The following is a 22,546-nucleotide window of genomic DNA, read 5'->3' on the forward strand; positions in this document are numbered from 1 at the left end:
CTCATTTACAAATTCGGACAGTTCGGAGTTCTAATGATATTTGTCATACAGAGCAATATTAAAAATAGGCGATTGAATTTCAGGAATAAATTCAAAGAAAAATAGAAAATAGGAAGAACAAAAGCATGATACTATCAGGAAGGAACTCTTCTCATATTAACCAACTAACAATAGATCCAAAACGAATTTCACAATAAAAAACAGTTTTCTCATACATGTCTCATGTCTTTCATTTTCTTGTTTGTTAAAAATATATTAAATACAGAAAAATTGCTATTGAATGACTTATAAATACTCTACAGTTAGTATCTATTCTTTTAGATTTATTATATGACAATATTAATTGCCATTAGTCAAGCACATTATGTCATATCTCATGGCTAATACTCTTGGTTACATGATGCTAAAGATAAGGGTTGGAAGTTTTAGCTATAGCAAATTGCAAGGAGGCCTAAACTGGAGACAAAGACTAAAAAACACCTAAGTTACTCTTGTTGCAATCCAACATTAATTAATAGAAAAAAATCTGCCCTATCTTATGACTAAACATTCAGTTTTCCATCCCTTCTCATTTTTGCATTTTAGCATCTCGTATAGAAGCTCTTCTAACTTATGCAGCCATCTAATGACCACATCTTACTTCCCTGTTTTGATTTCATGGGCAGACTTACTGGTTTTATGTCCCTGTGCAGGAATCCCACAGAATGAATACTTTCAATAGATTCCAAAATCTGCTTTCCAAGCCGCAGAGTGGTACTAATGGTGAATGTCCCTCGAGATTGGCTACGACGCAGGTCTGCTAAGTTCCGACCCTGATAAAGTTAAAAGGACATTTTCATTAAAAAATACTAATACCAAGATTCACAGACTGTAAAAGCTTCCTACTTCTTCTTTAGCTATTCACGATTAACCATTAAATACTCTCAATACCTATTTTCACACTCAAGGGTAACACATCTCACCTAAATGTAATGACTGTATGTCCAGAAGTATCTCCAACACTGAATTTAGAATTTGTTTTTGAAAATACAAATTTAGTACCTTTCAATTCCTAAAAACATGGAACAAACTAATCCCTATTAGAAGACCAGTACAAACACTATTATTTAAAATTGTATTTTTGTCACATCCAAAATAAGGCCACTGAGAAAATGCTCATGAAGACTTCTTCACACTCACTTCTTTAAGGAAAAGTAAGAAATTTAATTACACATTATATCAAACAGATGAAAAATATATTATGTAGGAAGTGCAACCCCATGACATCACAGAACTGTGATTCTTCTAAAATAACAAACAACAATAGGAACTAGAACACACTTTTTTCAATATTCATATTCACCAGGAAGACAAAGGACATTAATCCCATAACTCTAAGTGCTAACCATCTATTTTATCCCTTTTTAAATGAACAGGTCTTCTAGTAAAATGAAGTGGTTTCTTTTACTTGCATAGGATAATTTCCACTTTTATAAAAAAAGCCAACAAATTGCAGAGACTAATATAATACATTTTAGACTATTGTCAAGTGAAGACTTAAAAGGAATGTAAAATATCTCAGAAGACATCAGAGTTCACTCTTCCAGTCTTCTCAGGATGCAAGCTTTCTCCTTTTTAAGAGAATTATGGAAAAGATACAAAAGAAAAAAGATATAAGGATATGCCCAATTTACATTCACTTACAATGCAATTGTAATCTTTGGAGTTTTTTTGTTTGCTTGTTTAGCATCCCCTAAAATCTTACTGGTATTTTCATATACACTTGACTAACAAACCTAACCACACAAGCAAACATTGAGTGCTTTGATACACTAACCTGCAACTGCATGACCACATAGTTAAATCTGTCATTCCGTCCACATCCTATGAATCTACAGACATGATCTTTTCCTAAGAGAAAAAGAAGCAAATTAGCCAATAATAATTAGATTTTTGTGGTTTACTCCTGTAAATACCTAGGAAATTACTGGAAAATCTGTAAAATAATAAACTAAGCCCCATGCAGTTAAACAGCAATAAAACCACAGTCAGTTCTACCTGCAATTAAAGAGAAGCTTTCTCCCATAACCACAGCTCTCACTCTTCCATAAGAAAACATACATGACAATATGCTTAAATGTCCACAAATTTGAGGCATTTCAGATTGGAAAAGGTTATTTTCTTACAAAGCTAATGGTTTGTAATAGACAATATTCCTAGCCAATATTCTTCTTTTCTACAAGCCGCGGATGCCATGATGAAAGAAAACAGTAGTATTACTTGTGAGTTATATTTTATACTAAAAAAATGTAGAAAATGTAATTCAACTAATCCAATTTAATATTATAATTCTCTGGAACACAATCCTTGCTGCTTAGCTACAAAAAATAATTTCAGTTCAGGTATAATGAAACAAAAAGAAAAGTATCAGATTTTTGTTTAAGCTGATTTTCTTTAAAGCCTCCTCCTGTCCTAGAAGCAAACTGTGGAGAAGACAGGTCAGAAATAATCTCCTTACTATCCTACGGTTGTAAATCAAAGCAGTATATTCCCCAGGTAAATATAGAGAAAAAGGCAAGCCAAAGGCTGCAGCTGGAAACAGAATGGGAAAACCTCTTGTCATTTTGGTACCAGTGTTCATTGACTTGGAGAAAAGCTGGGACCCCTTATGATCCCACTCTGTCCCATTCTATGACAGAACAGGGAACTGCAGGGTTCAAGCTCCTCACGCCATTTACCTTCCTTTCTCACACCAATGGAAGCTACAGCCAACAAAAAGCTGATGATCTCAACTGGTTGCTACAGATGTATAAAATTTGTCACCTAATATTTCTATAATGAATTTCTTTACCCATAGGATTACAAGAATGTCATAATCCCAAAGCACGCCACTCATTACTGTTTTCAAAACACTTTAATGTCTAGCTGCCGATCTGAGGAGACTTTTTGCTAGTGCTGCACTTGTAGCTCCATCAAAGCTCTAAAACTTGACCCTCCATCTTCTATATATTTTCAATTCACTTCACAGAAAAGTGGTTGCCTGTTTCTTGCTTCCTCAGGAAGCTGCCTGCCACATCCAATTAAAACAGATAGGTAGGTCCTTTTAAACAAAGAAAATCTTACAGGATTCATCAAAATAATTTATTTTAAAAGAAATCTCTACATTTTCAAAATATATAAGTGCTAAACTTTAAGCATCATTGTTTTTCCTGCATTTTTTCCTTCCCTCCATTTGTTCAAGTAAGACAGGCAATATCATAGACAGTATAATTTTATGAAGAAAAAGGATTAATAGCAAATTTATCAAGATGAAATTTTGCATATTCATTGCTGCAGTTTCCACTACTGAAGTCTCATCTCAAATATTTATGATTAATTTTACAGCCACTTGTGGGTATTTTGAAGGAACATCTTCAGAGAAACACATATTAGTCAGATTTTATCTGACAAATTCAGTAAATGTCTAAAACTCAGTTTAGTCAGAGAAGTCCCATTTTGACTGGAGCACCAACTCAGTTTGTGTGGTAAATTCCCTAGAAACTTTTATATAAAATTGAGGAAAGAGGAAGGACAGAACTAGAGCCTGAATACCTTATTCAAACAGAATGATCCTCCACCACTCTAGTGGGGCTACACACACCTACTACAGCCTTTTTCTCTGCAGGATAACAGTATTTTCTTACACCTGTGAGCTACTCTGCTGAGCTGCAGGGTGAGAAGATGATGTTAATAGGTTGCAGGGAACAACTCTGCCCTTGAAAAATCTCCTAGGGAGGGTGCTAAGCCTATGTGCCATTCCTCAGGTTGCTGCAGTGTAGCACTACAGCAGTTTACAGCCTACACCAGACACAGCCCATCACTAAATTACGCTCCAGAGCTGTAAATGAGTGAGGGAGAAGTCTGTAAGGTTGTGTGAGACAGAAACCGAGTGAGTCTCACTCTCACTGAGTGAGATGTGATAAATCTGTCTTCTCCCATCTGACTGTGGGAACAGATGGCCCAACAACATGGTTAAACAAAACAACCATCTGTTGCAGCAGATTTCTTTCTTTCAAAAAAAGCAAAAATAAGGAACTTAAAGAGTTAAACAATATTCTGCAACAATAATTAGGAGACAGCAGGGAGAAAAAAATTAAGATGCAATTGATGACTAAGCTGTAATAAATGGCCGTATCAGTGAGCCTAGTCCTCCTTCATAATTAAGAGAGAATTCATATAATTACTCACATATTCCAGCATGTTTTGCTAGCTCAAAAAGAACTTCTTTGAAGTTTTTCATTAGTCACTGCACTATATACAAAGTTACTACTTTTATATACTTCATTATACCATATAGTTATTACTCATTTTACCCCTGCAGTAATGACCATACTGTTTTCATTTCAAAAGTTTCTGAAAGTAAAGAATGGTAAGAAATACTGCATCCCTACATTTCTGCCAACAGCTATTCTTATATCAGTTTCACAGTTTCTGTGAAATAAGGTTCTAATAATACGTATACAATCAAAAGCAGATTTATAACCCTGAGAATGTGCCTAGGCCTAGTATAGACTAGAAGAACATACCTATTCATTTATTCTCTTCTAAAAGCCTGTTTCTTTATAATATTCCACAAATTGAGCAATATCTTTTAAAAATCGGATCCACACATTAAAAAGATCTTCACTAACACTGCAAGCTCATTGTCTTTCATTACTAACAGAGGAAACTTTTCAAATATTTGAAATAAAAAGTATTTTCATTACAATTCTCTTCCTTCTTCCCTATACCAAATGTAACTAGAACACCTTGCAAGAACAGAACCTAAGCCCTTTGGGAAAAGGAGAGTAATTATATATATACGCATACATACATACACACACACCAAAAAGGGATAGAAGAACAAGATAAAAGTTGGTCTCAGAGGGTGCATGATAATACAAAGTTGTTATAAAAATATCCTAAAAGAACTGTTCACAATACCACCTGGTCTGAATCTCCATGAAAGAAAAAAATTGTCAAAAATAAGACTAATTTCTAAATTATAAAAGAATAATTTACAAATAATGATAAAAAATCTCTAAGAAGCAATTATAAAGTTGTTTTCTATTCCCCATTCTCATCCACTTTTCTTCATTTTCCCTATGCTTCAAATTTTTAGCTCTTCCATAACAAAACTTGTGAAGGTAAAGAAATTCATGCAAATGGCTCCTAGGAGCAAAGATTGCCTGTAAAACATAAAATGGTTTCTACCATAACCTTATTTAATAAAAAAACCTTCCAAGTATGGATAAAAAAAGCTGCATGTAAAACTAAAGTATTTATCTGTGCAAATTATAAATCATAATATATGCAAAAGGTTCACTTGACCCATCTCTTCACTGTCTTCCCTTTACTGATCACCTACAACATTCCCTGTCTAAAATCAGAGCAGTAACAGTATTAAGTGTAAACTTCCACAAAAGCAATAGAGGTCACCTCTGATTTTACTATCACCACCAATTTTTTTTTTTTTTTTTGGTGCAAAACAGCAACATGATAGAAAATGCAAGGAATAATATATTTAGATTGGTTTCTCACAAGAAAGATTGTCAAAAGTCTTCTTTCTAAAGATATTGTATAAAATCTGGTTTTCAGTTATCTGGTTACACAAAAGTTTCTATTGATTATTTGCTCAGAGAAATAATACTGAGAAAATAAGTAACAGAAATATTTATTTGGATTATATATTTTGTGGACTATTTGTCTCAGTGGATCTGCTGTTCATATGTTTCATTGTTCTGTTCTTTTTATCTAAACGTTTCCCATGATTCAATAGAACCAAAGACTCTTCTGCAGGAAGACTTGGGCTGCTTGGAATTATAGTTTCCTAACTATTTCTCTGATAGCAGAACTTCTGTAAGGCCCTATGGTAAATTTTCACACATAAGTATTTTATTATTTTATCCATTTTTTTTTCCAGAAGTATTTCAAAATATAAAAAGTTTTGATTCAGAAAAAATTCCTTTTCTAATATCTTAACTGAAATTCCACCATACTGTAATTTACAGTAGAAAGTTAAAATGCACTCCAGTTACACAGTGCTATATAAGGTCATGTTTTCATAAATGCATTGGCACTATAGTGCTACCAAATTGCAGTGTTTTCTTTCACCTCTGTTAATTTCCTTATCATTTAGTTGTTTCAGCTATACCACTTTAAAGACTCTGGGTTTTGTAAAATAGAATCAAGCTCATGTGTGCAGAAAAAAAAAAAAAAACACAAGCTCTTGAAAAAATAATTCTGAATGCTTAAAAACACCAGGAGTAACAAAGTATTTTGTTCTTCAAAACTCACTGTCTTTAGGATAATTTCTTTCAAGAACCCTGACAAATGTTTTCCAAACTTTCAATTGGCAATACTGAAATTTGCTATGCATCTCTGGACCAGAAACTTTAACATTCAAAGAAAATCTCTCTGCTCAGCTATTTAATACTAGATGTTTTAGTGAAATCCTTGAAACAGACAAAAGCGTAGGAACAGTTTGTTACCATCATAACATGTGACATGCTTGCCCTCTTAAATCTATAGAGGCTGTCAATTCCTGCTGCAGCGTGACCTTTACAGCACATTAGGCAGCACCATATGTCATGCAGACTTTGTTTTATTCAAAGTAAGAGTTTGGAAAACTTGGGTTGCTGAGAAGAATGCATGTATTATTCAAAATCTTCCAGATTAAAAATAATAATTTTTAAAGAAAAAGTCACTGTTTAAACTTCCTTTATGTAACCTTGTGTTGTAAAAAGTGATGAAGAGAAGCCACTACATATTTCTCTCTATTGATAGCTTCATTAATGGTATGTAAAGGTACAGAAAGAGTGACTATTCAAACTCTGGTTCAAGGAACTGAACCCTGAAAGTATTTCAGGATTTTACGTGCCAGTAGTTCTCTCATAAAAGTTACAGTACTTTAAAGTTGGGGCTTTTGTTCATGGGGATTTTTTAAAGTGTTTCCTATTTCAATATTAGAATTCTCAGCAATACCTGCAAAGCAAAGAAAAAAAATATTCTTAACACATATGTTATGTGAAGGACCCTCAAATATTCAATGCTACTTAGTACAGAAAAAAAAAATCTTAGAAAAAAAATAAAAATAAGAATAACAACAAAGTCTAGAGCAAAAAACAAAAAGAAGATATGGATTCAGAATAAAGTAAATCTGAACCAAGATTTTTGCAGCAATTGAATTATTTTTGCTGTTCTTTTTCTTTTCATATCATCCCATTTCAAACAAAAGCTTCACTGTAGCAAAACTTTCAGAATCTGAAAGAGCTGCTATTCCACTTTTAATAATCATTTACCAAGGATATGCAGAATAGAGGAAATATTTACTAAAAATATTATTATAATCACAATTATTTTTTAAAGAAGATACATTGACATTCTACTTCTCACATATCCAAGGTACAGCCCTACCTTGCAGCTTCTTCAACACAGCTACTTCCATTTTCAGCACTTGCTTTGGCTGCTGAGCTGATTCGACCTTCAGTGCAACATTTTCCCGAGTAAGCAAGTCCAGTGCATCGTAAATTTCTCCAAATCCTCCACCTCCTATTTTCCTCAACTGTATTGGGGAAAAAGAAAGAACAAAAACATATTTTAAAGAGGGGAGAAGAAATAAAATAAAACAGCAATATTTCTTTGTTCTGCCTGTCATACTGCAAAAACTGTTCTATTACAAATAGATTTGAAAATAATAATTAATAATAATAATAATTATATCCTTCAGTACATAAAATAGCTACTGAATAATTGACCAAGGTATGGCTAACCACATTTTGGAAGAGAACACATTTGATCCCCATCTGCACTATTGTATATAGCATAATAGAAGAGTGCAGTAGTATTCCCAGCATGAATCTGGGCAAAATCAGCATGCTGAATAAAGTCTTTCCTCAAATAGTCACACACAGGCCAGAGATTTTCAAATACAAATGCACAGTGACGTTTTTCAAATATGCCACCTTTTTCTCTTTTCAGAAATATGTACACAGAATAATAACAATATAAAGTTATACAAGTTTTTGTACTTCCTGAAAAGAGACGGTATTTTCTATTATATGGAGTGACTTACAGCAGCTAAATCATAAATTATTAGACATGGCTAAGATTATCTTTGAATATACATCTCAAATGTTACTCACATTCACTTACAATTCACCAATATAATTCTTATTAACAGACAGACTCAAGAAACTTGCAGCATTGAAAGTTTCATCTGTGCACGAAAGAGGTAAAAAGAATGCTATGGCATACTAATTAGTTTGCACTACATTCAGAGCAAATATTAAAAGGTGTTTTTTTCATTCTGCTTTAAGTGGTCACGGGGAACAGACACTTCTTTGGTTTTCAATATCAAAAATGTCAATGTTGTTTCACAAATTGCCTCCCCTGGCTAACATTCTAAAGCTGATAAAAGAGAAAAGGAGAAAAAAAGAACCAAGACTAACATGGTTTTCTAAATGTCATCTGAAAACATACAGTTGCTAACATTATAAGACTACACTGTATAAAATTTCATCTAAACTTTCCAGGGTTCTAGAGAGCAGCAATATGCTGACCTATCTTCAGATTCTGAAAAGTAGTCGAATGTCTCCTAATCAACACCATCAGACATTTGACTGAGCAGGAAAAACATTTTTTAAAATAGCCTAGGCTCTATGAATAAAGAAGAAGATAACAGATAACACATGAATTTTAAGCATAGTACAAGCACACCACTGAGAATGCATGGTAAAAAAGGTGAGAGGAAAAAGAAAGAGGTGACACAGCCATCCTCACCCCCTTACAAATGTGGACACGTTTATCATCTAACTTCATTTACCAGCTTTGAGAAATGGCCAGACCACAAAAGACTGCCTTTGAAAGCATTGTTTCTCTGCATATGTGCTTAAAAGAAATTTAAAACAAACAAAATCACCACCACAGCAACAAAATAAACAGATCAATTTATATCCTAGGCTAAAGTACACCAGAATCATTAACATGCACCCAGTGATTACACCACTCAGTAGTTCCAGGCACAAATTAACCTCTCTTTCATTGTAGAAAAAAATACTTTCCACGTCCGTTGTCACTGAGTCCCACACATTCAATAATGAGTCTGTATTTTCCTTCGTTTTTTTCTTGCTGCCAACATCCCTATAGAAGCTTTTCTTGTTGCTTTTCACATCCTTCACCAGTCACAACTGCCAGCTGAGCTCTGGCTTTCCCATATATTCATCACACAGAGGCAACATTTCCATGGTAATCTTGGGCAGCCCATCCCTGTTCCCACCTTGGGTTCACTTGCATTTTGCTTTCCAGTTCACACACGTGGTGACCACTCAACCACTGTCACCCTCCTGTCACATCTGCTCAACATCTTTTACCTTGATGAGGACCACATTGCCCTTGTTTACACCTGCATTACAATTTCCCACTTTGTACATTAGTTTCAGCCTTCTCTTTTTGCATTCAGCATCTCACATCCCAAACTCTTTCTCTCCATTCTCTCTTTGACTTCTGTGTCTTTATATGCGTCCAGGCTAAAGCACACAATTTCCAGCAAGTTTTGGTACCTTTGCTTACACTACATATTGAATGGCATTCTTAAACATATCTTAAATCAATTATCATTACAAGCAAGTCTCTCCAAGTCAGGATTGTAATAAATGCTTCAAAGGCAACAAAGAGGCATGAGGAAAGGCATCAACAAAGGATAAAAGCAAATGCTAACAGCCACCACTAGAGAAGGTGGTTGTTGCTGGGGAGAAGATATTTTATAATGTTTTTTTAATGCTTACTTTTCAAAATATAATCACCCTAAATAATGTCTAAGTTAAAATTAAATTTAAGTGAACATAGTTTTTTAAAACATTCATGTCCAAAAATTTTAGATATGGTTTTCACAACTGCAATGAACAAGGTCCTCAACAGCAAAAAAAATCCAAAAACCACATTTCAGTTTCTTCTGCTGGGAGATAATCCTATGAAATCCTGAATTCAGGAAGTCTATCACCTTAGATGCCATCAAGAAATCCTTAATGTTTGCTAAAGAAGATAAGAAATTGAAGAGCTACCGACAGCAAATACTTGGCAGTCATCTACCTGTAATACTTGATCTGGAAAACATGTAAGTGAAAATATATAATTACATGAAACAAACTTCAGCCTACTTTAAAAAATTTTCCAGAATACACTTGTATCATCAGCAGTCTTTATTACATAGGAAAGAAAATAAACCTGAAGAAAACATAGCTACACATCAGACAATTAAGTGGTTTTGTGGGTAGCAATGTATTAGTATGTTATAACCTACTGTATTTTGTATATTATTGTATATAAAATTGCATTTTATATTATTTGATCTGATTCAAGACTGTGCTTTCTGGTTTTACTTCACTGCTGTATAGAGATTAAATATTAGAAGGTATTTTACAAATACATATACGCCAGATATTGCTATTTAGGTTCTATTTACCTAAAAGTAAATACAAAGATTTCCTACACAAAGTTAGTATCAGCTCCCTGCATGTTTAAATGAAAGATAGGGTGCAAGACAGTTGAAATCATTCTCTCTTATGAATTTCAAATTAATGATTAATTTGTATCTTCTATATTCAGTCTTACAGTTCTAAAAAACTTGAAATAGATGAGTAATATAAAGTAAGCACTTCAGAAACCATTCACAGCCTACTACACACACAGAGATACTCTAAACGTTCTATTGTGAACTGGCTTTTTTTTCCCTTTTTTTTTATTCTAAGTAAAAAAACCAAAGTGATCAGAGGTATGGAGAAGGAACTATAAGAACTCAGCCTGTTTCTCCCAGTAAAAATAGCTTCAACTGGATATTATTTCCCTCAAGATGCAAATCAAGGATATGAACAGCAAAAGAGAACAGAGCTATTTATGGCAAAGCCAATGCTGGCTCACAGTCAAATGAATACAAATCACCTGAGAATAAATCTATGCCATAAAATCCAACAAACAAAAGGAAGAGCAGCGAGGCCTTGAAAGATCTTCCTATAAGGAGTAACATATCTCACAAACCTAACTGGCTTCAGGGGAGGGCATCTGACTGATCTCCAAAATGGACTGATACAATCACTGGCTCATTGGGTTCAATATACTGACAGTACTCTTCCAGTTGTGCATGGTTTAGGCACTACCTTGGGATTTAATAACTCTCCTAGGTCCTTATCAGGAAAACAAAATAACCCACTTTAAATTGTCATAACTTTTCTTTAAAGTAGGGTAAGAGAAACAAGGAGTTTTAAAGCTCATTCACAATTTAATGTAAGTATTAATCAAAATACATCTCACAAGAACTTTTAAATTAATTTCAAAGCACAAACCACTTTTTTCCAAAAACATGTTTCAAAGAAGATACAGAATTGCAGGAAGGCATACTCACCACCTTCCATCTTTCTTTGACCAATATTCCCACACTGAGGATATCAGGCTGATCCCCTCCTCCACTCATTGCAACCTCCTGAGGTGATGGAGCTGCTATGCTAAGTCTGTGTCAGTAGAAACCATCCAGATCCCAGGAATGGCTTCCATTTAACCTGTCACTGCAGAAACAGAGCAAAACTCAGTGATTAACAGAATAACAAAGAAATACAGCACAAGTTGTCTTTCTCACTCAGCACCTTAACTAGGTTTTGTACCTCACAGTGACTAATATTTTCAGTCAGTTTCCAGTACAGAGAAAGATTCAAGGATAGCCTTCCTTAATTTTCCAATTTGCTCTCTCACAAATCTCCAATACCAATCTCAATATAGAACTAATGAACTTAAACATTTTCAGAGATATATTCCACAAGCAGTTTCAAATTGCTGCAAGGTATAATTATATTTAAACTTAATTTTAATAATTCCTATTTAAATTAATAATTACTTAAATAATATAATTAATAACTTATTAAATAATTGTTTAATTATTTTATGGCTCTATATAACATTAAAATAATATTAACCAAAAATTACTGTGTTAAAAATAGATACTTAAATTTGAGTTGCACTGCATACACACTACTTCACATTTTATAATGCGTTTCACATAGCTACGATTATTTCTGATAAAATACATCTGAAGTACAATTATCTCAGGGTATAAACAGCAGTCTTTGGTAAGAAAAAAATCCTGTCTTTGGTAATTTTGACAGTTTATTTTTTTAATTTTCTGGGTTTAACAATCATTGCTGAATTGGATTATAGATAGCATTATAAAAAATTGTACTTTGGAGATTAGCATATCCATAACGGCTCCCATCAGCAACTACTACAACCAATTAAAAGCTTATTTCAATTCTTTGAGCTTTTCTAGAACTTATTGTTCTAGAAAACTGTTCTTATTGTTCGCTGGTGTAATTAAACAAATGTAACTCTTTGTATAAGCCTTCTTATCCAAAGACAATACTCTTTGAAAAGTATATTTGCTTTAGGTTATTTCTATGGCTTTCAAAATAGCATAACTGCAAGTGAACAATGCTTCTCTCCCTGAATCAACACACATATGATATGCAAAATTGGTAAAAACATTCTGATTTAAATCAGCAGTATGGCCTACCACGTGGCTAACTGCCAGTCTTACTACTGGGACTAAATTATGCTTTTTTAGTAAACACTCCGCTGCTTGAAAAACCTGGCTTTTTAAGACAAACATCTGTTTAATACAACAGTAACTGTAGGTTGTTTCCATGTTCTTTGATATTTCTTTTTCATATTATATTTACACCTTTTTGCTCCAATTGGACATTATGACAGTTGAACCAACTCCAGATAAAACAGACCCCTCTGGAGAAACATTAATTTGGATTAGTTGAGGATCTAAATTTACACCCAGTGAGAGTGGATTACATGCCTGTAAAGGAGTGTTCATTCAGAATACATAGCCTAAATTGGTTTAATTCAAATTAATGAAGAGAAACCAAATTAAGATTGTGTATTGTGAGTAACAACATCCATCCTGCAATTTAATCAATTCAAATTCTACCAGTGATAGTAAAAATTCTAAAAAGAACTAGAGCCATTTTTGTGAACCCCTTAACATTACTAACCACGGACCACACACACTGTCTTTTCTAGCAGAATTATCATAACACAGTCCACCACCTGCCATCAAAGCATGGGTTGGTCTTGACAAATAAATTGTTCACTTCTAGATTGGAACTTCAAGAGGGTTTATTTCTTCCTGATATTTGCTTAAAACAAGTAATGGTGAAACGACAGTAAGGCCATTTTCAGCACAACATCTCACCAGAGCAAAATCTAAAATCACAAGTAAGATTTTTGCTGAAGCTTTCAAACATGAGCAAAATTCATTACCTGTAGGAAAAGGTATCTTTACTAAATCAAAGATATGACATTTCGGAGTTTTTTGTAAATTCTGCTATCAGCCTTGACTTGATTCCTGATTTGACACTTAACTTTTTCATTTTAAAGACATTTAATTTACAATTTATAGTCGCAACTCTGACAAGTATTTCTGAGAGCTATTAATCTGTGGATTCTTGAGCAGACTAACAGAACATCAGCAACTGGCCCAGAATGCAAAGGTCCAACACATACATTCAAAGGAACACCCTGTATTTTAAGAATTGTTATAGAATTCTATTACTGTATGTCATATCTGCATGGCCAGGGTAACAAAATCTTCATTTGTACACAATTCCTCAATCCTATTCTAATACACTAATTCCTTGTTAAATCCTAGATCATTACAAAGCAACCACATCTATTCTATATCATCAAAACCAGGTATTGAAAGCAATAAAGCACCAGGACCCACTGAACAGTCATGCATGGGAGGAAAAAGTTCTCTCGTGAATACAAGGTGCTAAGCTCCTCCTGAAGCTTAATAATCAACTGCAAGCATTACAAACATGCTGAAGTCAAATTGAAGAATCCTCATTTTTTCAAGACTTCAAGTAAAGCAGAAGGATTCAGTGACAAATTTCAAGGCCAGAAGGCTTGAAATTGGTCCAAACCCTTATTTGATCAGGCTACTGCATAACTTCAAACACTTTCAGTGAATTAGCACACACTAATATGTGAGACTCCAAACGTTCTTCACTGCTAATATATTCTAGTATGTTTCTTTCCTCACAATAAACATAACTTGCTTTGTTTCAAGGTTTAATACATTTAATTTAAACTTTTTACCACACACCTTGTTTACAGTTTTGGTAAGCAAATTCCATTTCCAGTAATTTCACTTCATTTAAACATCTAAACATAGTTTTTTTTAACTTCCCATAAATTAATACATTTAGCTCTAATCCTTCCTTCACAGCCATGGGTCTTTTATATGGCCCTCCTTCAAAACCCTTCTCCTCACTCCACATTTTTCTTGAAGTATGGACAGCAACATTGAGTTAGACATCCACATTGAATTATCATACCAATTCTTAATAAGGAGAAAAGTGGTTTTCTTATTACTACTTTGTGATAGAAGTCTTATTTCCCTAATTTAAGTCCGAAAATGCTTTATACTTTTGCTAAACCACAACACTATCAGATGCTTATATACCTCCATCGTTACCCTCAGGCATTGCTCCAAGAGTAAGGTTTTTAAAGGCCTTATTCACAATCTGATCTAGGCGAATTCCATTGTTCTGATGTATTCTCTAATGGTCTTAACACTGTATAATCTGCAAATCTGTTAATTATTGATGTACTGCAGTGGATAAATATCTTCATATTCCTTATCTAATAACAGAAAATGTATATTCTAGTAGGTGCCATTTAGGTTACAATCACCTTCCCCAAATTTATACAGAAGAAAAGGACATTACTAGAGATTACTACATTTAAAAGACTTTCGGACAGATATAAATTATGCATTCGTTGGAGGTGGTTCTCAGGTCAAGACTGAAACTGAAATGTCTCTGAATTTGGAAGGATTTAAATTCAGACTGTTTGACCCATTTCAAATTTCACAGATGACTTAATGTCTCATAAAGGTAAATACAGTTGCATTTGTATTACTGAAACACATTGGTTTCAGCATAGGTCTTTAACAGGCTACAATGCTGTTAACAATTTAAGAAAGCTCCAGCATGTTCTGTATTCTACTGAAGCAGATGAATAATTAATGACACAGTTAAGGTGCAAGCTTTCCCTTACTCATTCAGCAAATTAATCCTTTAGTAGTGCAATTTTTTAGGTGGCAGTAAGGCCATTTTCAGCACAACAAACACCTCTTTACAATTCTCCTAAAAAGTAACAGCCATTCTAATTGCAATATATCTCATAAAATTCTGTATTCATCAGTTTTCTTACCAGATCAGTTTGTCACTTCAGAGGAACTTTTCAAGATAACACAACTACAATGAAAGACTATTAGCCCTCTGTCAAATTTATTTCCAGGTGAGAGGTCATGGAGTACCTAGGACAATACAATGAGGATAGATTGCTCCATAACATAAGCCTTTGCTGGAAACTGATTGCAGTATAAAACAAGAACAGGTAACTGACTATTAGAGCTAATATTCACTGATTTTAACTACACATTAGCCCTGCAAAAGATGAGTTTACTCCATCCAAGTACACTAAGAGATTATATGGTATTTGAAAATCACAGTGCAAAATTTCCAGAAAAAAAAGCAACCATTTAATGTAATTTGTGTGCATGTATATAATTCCCTTAGAGATAGCCTAAAGTGAAGCAACCTCTGCTTACCAGCCTGTATAGAGTTTAAATTCAGACCTAAGGTTGAGAAAGCACAGACAATTTTGGCTAAATTGATGTATTTTAAGTTCCAGGACAAAGCAAGGGAGCACAGAAGATTACTTCTGTTCCATATAAAGGAATACATGCCCTGTTGCCTCCACTATGGAACAGTATCAACCTTTTGCTATTAGGAACTCTGAGCATACTAAGAGCTCTACCTTCTTGCCACAGTTCGTTCAAAGAACTAGTAAATTAACTAGAATCTACCTAGGATGGTTTCCATTTCTGTATTTTCTATTTTTAAGCAGAACTTAAAAATATATTTAACAGGAACATTTAAAAGGCTAGCATAAAGAGAAAATCAGAGGGGGAAATGTTCAAAGGTCCTAATTTCACCACATTTATGGTAAAGTCCACTGTCTTAGAAAGGCTAGGAACATGTTCAAATTGTAAATTCTAGGGATAGAAATTATTTAAATTCGTCTATTTGAACATCCAAACTAGAAAGCCATCCTACACTTAAACCTGAATATTTTCTAAATACATTTATTAAAAGCTGCTGTTATGAAAATCATCATTCACTGCAACAATGAGAAAACTGAATTTAAAATCTTGACTTAAATTTACAACTGTACTGGTTGTGAAGAAAATCTTTTTTAAAATCCAACATAGAACCGATGTCATTTTAGGTTTTTCTTTCTCAATGCTTGGGTGCCAAAAATACTCATCACCATTTGCAGATTCCAGGTGTGAAAAGCTCCCAACTGCCTTGTGTGCTATTGCCAAAGAGTCTGCATTTCCTTCTGGCAACTTCTGCAGTTGTTATTACAAAGGTGGTGATATTTTCTCAGTTGGAAAATAGAGTTAAAAATATAATGTTCAGTTTCAAGTTTTATTTTTAAAATATATGTATTTCAAGCTACCACGCTATTTGCAGTTTGCAAGAGAATTCAGTACCAAAATACTATAAAAACCAAGTAAGGCAAAGTTTATCAAAGGAATGTATTATCTTTCACTAAACCAAATAATTCATGTATCAAAACCATGCAAGTTTTAGGCACACAAAATTCTCCTCAAGTCCAAAACAGAATTTACAACTTGAAAATTAAATTGGACTTTAAAGAATTTGCATTGAAGTAAACTTCAGTATTTCTTGATCAGACCAACTGAAATAAAGGGTGCTCTACATCTTGCCATAAAGAAAGGAGAGTATCTGCATGCACACGACAGGGAGAGATTATATGGTTGTGACACCTATCAGAGAAACAGAATGTCATTTATTTCCTATAGAAAACCAGAAAAAAATGGTCAGGGGAGAATTAGAATGAGTTATATATCAGAAACTTTATTTAATCCATGACATTTTTACCATGGTATTTTTCAGATGTGTGAGTTAATTTCCTAATTTGATCAGTCCCACTAGAGCACAAAGGCTTATGTCAGAAAAGGAGAAAGAATAGAAATTAGCTGTAGGGAACAGGGAAAGGCTGGACAACTGTGCTGCTTTCAGCTGAAACCAGTTGCTGAACTTCAGCCTCAGGTACAGAGGTTTTAATACTATTGTGGAAACCTAACCTTTGGGGGAAGTGAAATTCATCCTCAATTATTTCCCACATCTCTGAGTGAGCTCCAAATCAAAAAGAGGATTGTGAAACCTTATTAATTACTCAAAAAGTAATTTTAAAACCCTAAAAGTGTCACTCGTTTCAAAAAGAAAAGCTGTATTTCTGTGTCTTAGATTCACCAAGACTGTTGTGGTACTGACAACAAACCTAAACAGAACTAGAATCATGGATTTTCGCTATAAAAATTTGTTTTACTTCTCAAGTCTTCTTCAAAGAAACGTGAAAATGGAAAGTCAGTTCTGCAATTACCTTAATTATACAAGGTTTTACAATAATAATTTTTAAGATCCTAGGAAAATTTTCATTGTAGGAAAGTGGTAGTGAAGTGTGGTTTTGAACAGACAGCTTGAAGTCAAACAATTAAGATATTTAAAACAGTGGCACAGTATTACAATATCAAACTAATTATAGTCTGGATTCATCAGCAAAATTAAAACCTTTGCTTCCTGTTTTTTGGAATGTTGGAATAGTAAGTCATTCTCTTATGATAAACTCAGCATATTAATAGTTCACCATTTATATTCCAAGGAATAACATACATTATACTTTTAAAATGCTCCGAAGTATTGACCTTTTGACTAGTACTATCTATTATTTCATAAATCCATTTTCTCAGAAAGGAAAAGTATAAATGCCCAGCACATGCATACAACAAAAAACTAGAGACAAGGCAGCAAGGAATACACTGCTCTGAAGAACTTCTTCCAAAGCCTATGAAACTTTTCAGAGTAGATACATAAAAATTTACAGAGGAGAAGAGCTGCTGCTAAGAACTGTGTGAGAATGATGCAAGGAAATATACACAGCTAAATGCTTAATCTAAACAACTAAAGTTCAGGGCAAACTCTAATTATAAATGGGAATAACACTTAACTTTTTTGGAAAATACAAGAAAATTGGCAGAGAAACTTTGATAAGATGTTCAGATAGACAGCATGTGAATAGCAAAATGTTGTCTGCACTGACAGCACTCAAGTGATCAAGAGAGCTGCCAGTGGCACAGAAGCAGCTCAGCTGGCAGCCACATGACTGCTCTCACAGCATTGAGCTCAGCCTGCAGCACCAGCCATGAAGTGACCTGGACTCACTAACAAAACCTTAGCATTCTCTTGATATATCAGTGTAAAAAGCACATCACAAAGACAAGGTGAGTGAAGCCTGACTGCTTGCTAAGCAGAACAGGAAAAAGAACAGAGGAAAAGATCTTTTTTCAGTCTGTAATGTCTGATCTCTTAGCATCCTTATCTTCAGGGCACGTAACTAAATCTGCTGCAGTATTGTGATAAAGAGAGGACACTAGCTGTGACTAGATAGGTATGCCATCTCCTTAAATACAGCTCTTAAATAAAGCTCTTCTTTTTGCTGATGTGTGAAATGAGGACAGCAACTACTACAGCAAAGCAGGATGACTCCAAAAGAGCCTAACTGACAGGAAGATGGAACATGAGGGAGTCCACATTGTGCAGGACATCTACCAAATTCTGATAGGCCTCCTCACCCATCCTGCCACACAACACAGCAATCCCTGAAAGAGTTAAGGAGGAAAGACACACCATCACATTACAGTACCATCACATTTATGCAGTAACACCTCAGTTGTTCAAGGAGCATTGTACTTTTCAGCAGCAGATCAAGAATGTTAAAAAAGTCAGGCACAAAGAGAAGATGAAAAACCACAGTGACACTCTTGCCAAGACCAATTCAACACTTCTGTCAACATCCCTAGCACCAGAGGGTAGGACACAGCCACATAAATGGGTCCTTATGCCAAATGACAGGAGAGGTGGGAAATGGCTTGGTGCCTGGCTCTGGTGAAGGAAAGTGGCAGTAAGGCAGGTGAATAAACATATGATATACTGCCAGCAGAGCAGCACAAGTTACTACTTTATCTTCAGTTTGGCATGGCTGTAGAGAGAGGTTCTGTACAGTGCCAGGAAGTCTCTCTTGTCCACAGAATATTCCACAATGATCACATGGGCTCAGGCAATATCAAATCTACAAGTACAACACACAACAACAAAGGAGATAGGTATATCTCATCTAAGACTGCCTATCCACTTTGTCCCTAAAAAGTATTGGTGCTGGAAACTACAAAGGTACAGGAGCTCCAGTCAACAATGTGGGCTGGTCAGAGTATGCACTTGTTTTATAGCTGCAGTTGAAGGTGGCTTCAAGCAACAGTGACTGAAACTTGAGCTCCTAATCCAAGGTCCTTCAAGGTTTGAAATGGTAGGCAGGTATTACAGAACAAAATGGAACTTTGGCAAAGGTATTTAAAGTTGGGACAAATCCAAAAATATCAAATTAATTTGCAGCAGAAAAAAAATTAGGTTAGACAGGAGAAAAGCAGATAGCACAGACAGCTAATAAGAAGAGGAGACATGCTGCATCAGGTCAAAGATGCACCTAGTCCAATCTTCTGTCCCTGACTATTGCCAGCAGCTATGTCCAGGGAAAAATACAAAGACACAGAAAGTATATGATCACCCTTGCCAGAATATTTTCTGGGGATACAGCAAGTTGGGACACAAAACAAAGAGTGCCAAGGATGGTATTTAAGACTTTTTCTGTCTCCAGAGTTCAGAAGTTCATCAGAACTTTTCTGAACCATTAAAAATTTACCACCCATAACACTCGTAGAGCAAATTGTAGCCTAATTCCATGCTGTGGGAAGCACATTTTTGTTTCCAGTTTGTCTTTTGCTAGTCCCAGTTGAGGTTCATTAACCCTTGTACAAGAAGGTAGTGTATAGTTGCTCCCTGTTCACCTTTCAGTCCCACACGGGGAATACACCCCTACCATATACCTCCTCATTTACCTCTTCATCTATTTGGTCTTTCACTGATTTTGATCACCACCTGTGTGCTTTTTCCAGTTCTATTACATCCCCTCTGAGATGTGGAGACCAACATTGGTAGTAAGCACTAGCCTGTTATTTTCACAGAACCTGAAAGACCACATTCAAAAGAATGAAGTTCACCACTGAATATTTTAAAATTATTTATCTTATGTGAACTGCTTTATGATAATTTTTATTCACCATTACCTCAGAGTAGCAAGGTCTTTCTCCAGTTCTTCTGTCTTCATATCTGCTAATTTTAATACTCTTGTATCACCAGACTATGTAATTTGAGTATTTGCATCTTGTCTAGATCATCTGTAAATATACAGTACAGCACAGGGAGCTATGCTTTTTAGGCTGATGAGTTATCATTTATTAAGATCAATATTTTCACTCAGGTTCCATTAAAAAATATTTTTGCACAAAGTGTCCACATATAGAAAACCTGACTCATCATCTTCCATCTGGATCATTAACAGTTCTGCTTTCAAATTTGGAATGGATTCCTTGGGTAGTTAAACACAGCGCTTCCTCAAAAGAAGGAGACAGACTGGATAGGGCCTTGAACAATCTGGCAACCATGGCACAGGTTGGATCAAGATGATCTTGAAAGTCTCAAACTGTTAAACGGAAAATTGAGATGAACTGCTGGGTGACTTCATGGTACTGTATGACCAGGAGATAAAAAGGGAAATGAGGTTCTGTGTGTGTACATATAAAATTATGTTTATCAGAAAAAAAAAAATTAACTGTTATTATTAAATACATAATATCCTAACTGTTCATTAAGCACATGAGAAACTATTAGAAATCAAGAATAAGATCTTGTTATTATGATATAAGAAATAAGAAATATTGTAAGTAAATATTCAGTTAGAGAAGAACCAAATGCTAAATAGCATTTGACTGCTAAATAGCAGTCAAAAACAGTTTAATCTTAGGAATTCAGACAAAGCAGATGACAATATGAAGATCATGTATATATCCATGGTTCATCTAATATCTTGACTATAACTAATATCTTGACTAAGTAATATCTTGAGTATTGCGTCCAATTCTAGCCCTTCCCATCTCAAAAAAAAAAAAAAAAAAAAAAAAAAAAAAAAAAAAAAAGCAAGATAATAAGATAATCAGGGAAATCAGGGATACAGACTAGATTCCACATGAAGTAATGACTTACAATTCTTTTTCAAGGGATGATGGGAAGTAGAGAGGGATACTTGACAGAGGTCTACAAAATTATTAGGAACATAGAGAGTTTGGCTAGGAATCAGCTATTTATGATGTTATTTAATAAAGGGACAAAAAAAAAATCAAAATAAGTCAGCAGGAGCCAGAGTCAGAGCAAACTAATCTCTGCAACTTCTTTTGAAAGGATACTGTGAATACTAAAGTTTATAATGGTTCAAGTAAACAAACACCAACAATATGAAAAAAGTACTCTGTGTTACTGAAAACAAATATTAAGTATATTTGTTCCTTACTAAAAAAACGGAAAAGAACTGGAGGGAAGTCTAATTTATATTATCTGTGATTTTGTACTTTCCTTAGGCATCCACATATGACTACTATTGAATATACAGATCTTTACTCCAGAATTTTACATTTATACATTATGTTTGCGAAGATGGAGAGAGGACAGAGAAATTATGCTCCCTGTAACAACATAAATTCAAATTATTTGAACTGATGAGATGCAACTCAAAATATTGTGCATAATTTTCTCTCAGTTATCTGAAAGATACTACCACCCTTAAACTGTTGACTAGCTAGCTGTTGTGGGAATGGCATCATAAAGCAAAACAATTTAACTCAAGTAAACTCTTCTTTTCTGGCACTTATGTGAAATTATCTTGAAAAGAAAATATTATAAACACTCAGGAACTCTAAATACCATTTGTTCTATCGCTTCAACTTCTATTTTACACGTTCTCCCTTCCACTTTGTGCTGGGTTTAGTGCTGTCTCAGTGTTTCCATATGGATTTTTTTCCCTCTATCTAACTTCAGAAAATACTTGGAAATGCCTCTAATCTTTATACTCAAATAATTTGATAGTTTGAATGCAGAGAACCAATATATTAATACACATTTCCTAACCTCAAGACTATCTCCATTTTAATAAAGTTAATGCAAGACACCCAGGGTCCAAATTTTGACAATGAAAATTCACAGAATACATTTTAATTCACCGACAGTCAGATACAGCAATGTTAGAGTTTGAATAGAAAGAAAACTTCAATTTAAAAACTGGTTGTTACTTCTGGCAGCTGCAAAATATATTACAGCAATTTTTATATAAGTGACAGGACAAAAACTTCAGACTGCTGAATGTCAGAGCTTCAAGAGAAACAAACATATAAAAACCCACGACAAATGTGATTTTTGTTCCTACTTTGTTACTTCAATGAACTCTCAATACT

The 22,546-nt window shown here is 34.4% G+C and overlaps 1 protein-coding gene across 4 annotated transcripts in view; it reads right to left on the reverse strand.

Moving 5' to 3' along the window:
* Positions 1 to 22,546, reverse strand: part of TTBK2 (tau tubulin kinase 2) — a 76,710-nt gene that overhangs the window by 42,943 nt on the left and 11,221 nt on the right. For 3 of the 4 annotated variants that reach the window (XM_072930025.1, XM_030275492.4, XM_030275493.4), the window contains 4 exons: positions 11,396 to 11,555; positions 7,414 to 7,561; positions 1,817 to 1,890; positions 672 to 812 (listed from right to left, as the gene is read on the reverse strand). In XM_072930025.1, the coding sequence (XP_072786126.1) occupies positions 672 to 812; positions 1,817 to 1,890; positions 7,414 to 7,561; positions 11,396 to 11,464 (432 nt within the window). In that variant the 5' untranslated portion in view covers positions 11,465 to 11,555. The remainder of the gene's footprint in view (positions 1 to 671; positions 813 to 1,816; positions 1,891 to 7,413; positions 7,562 to 11,395; positions 11,556 to 22,546) is intronic. The other variant, XM_072930024.1, reaches the window with a different exon arrangement.

Source organism: Taeniopygia guttata, chromosome 5, assembly GCF_048771995.1.
Source record: "Taeniopygia guttata chromosome 5, bTaeGut7.mat, whole genome shotgun sequence".
NCBI classification, from domain to species: domain Eukaryota; kingdom Metazoa; phylum Chordata; class Aves; order Passeriformes; family Estrildidae; genus Taeniopygia; species Taeniopygia guttata.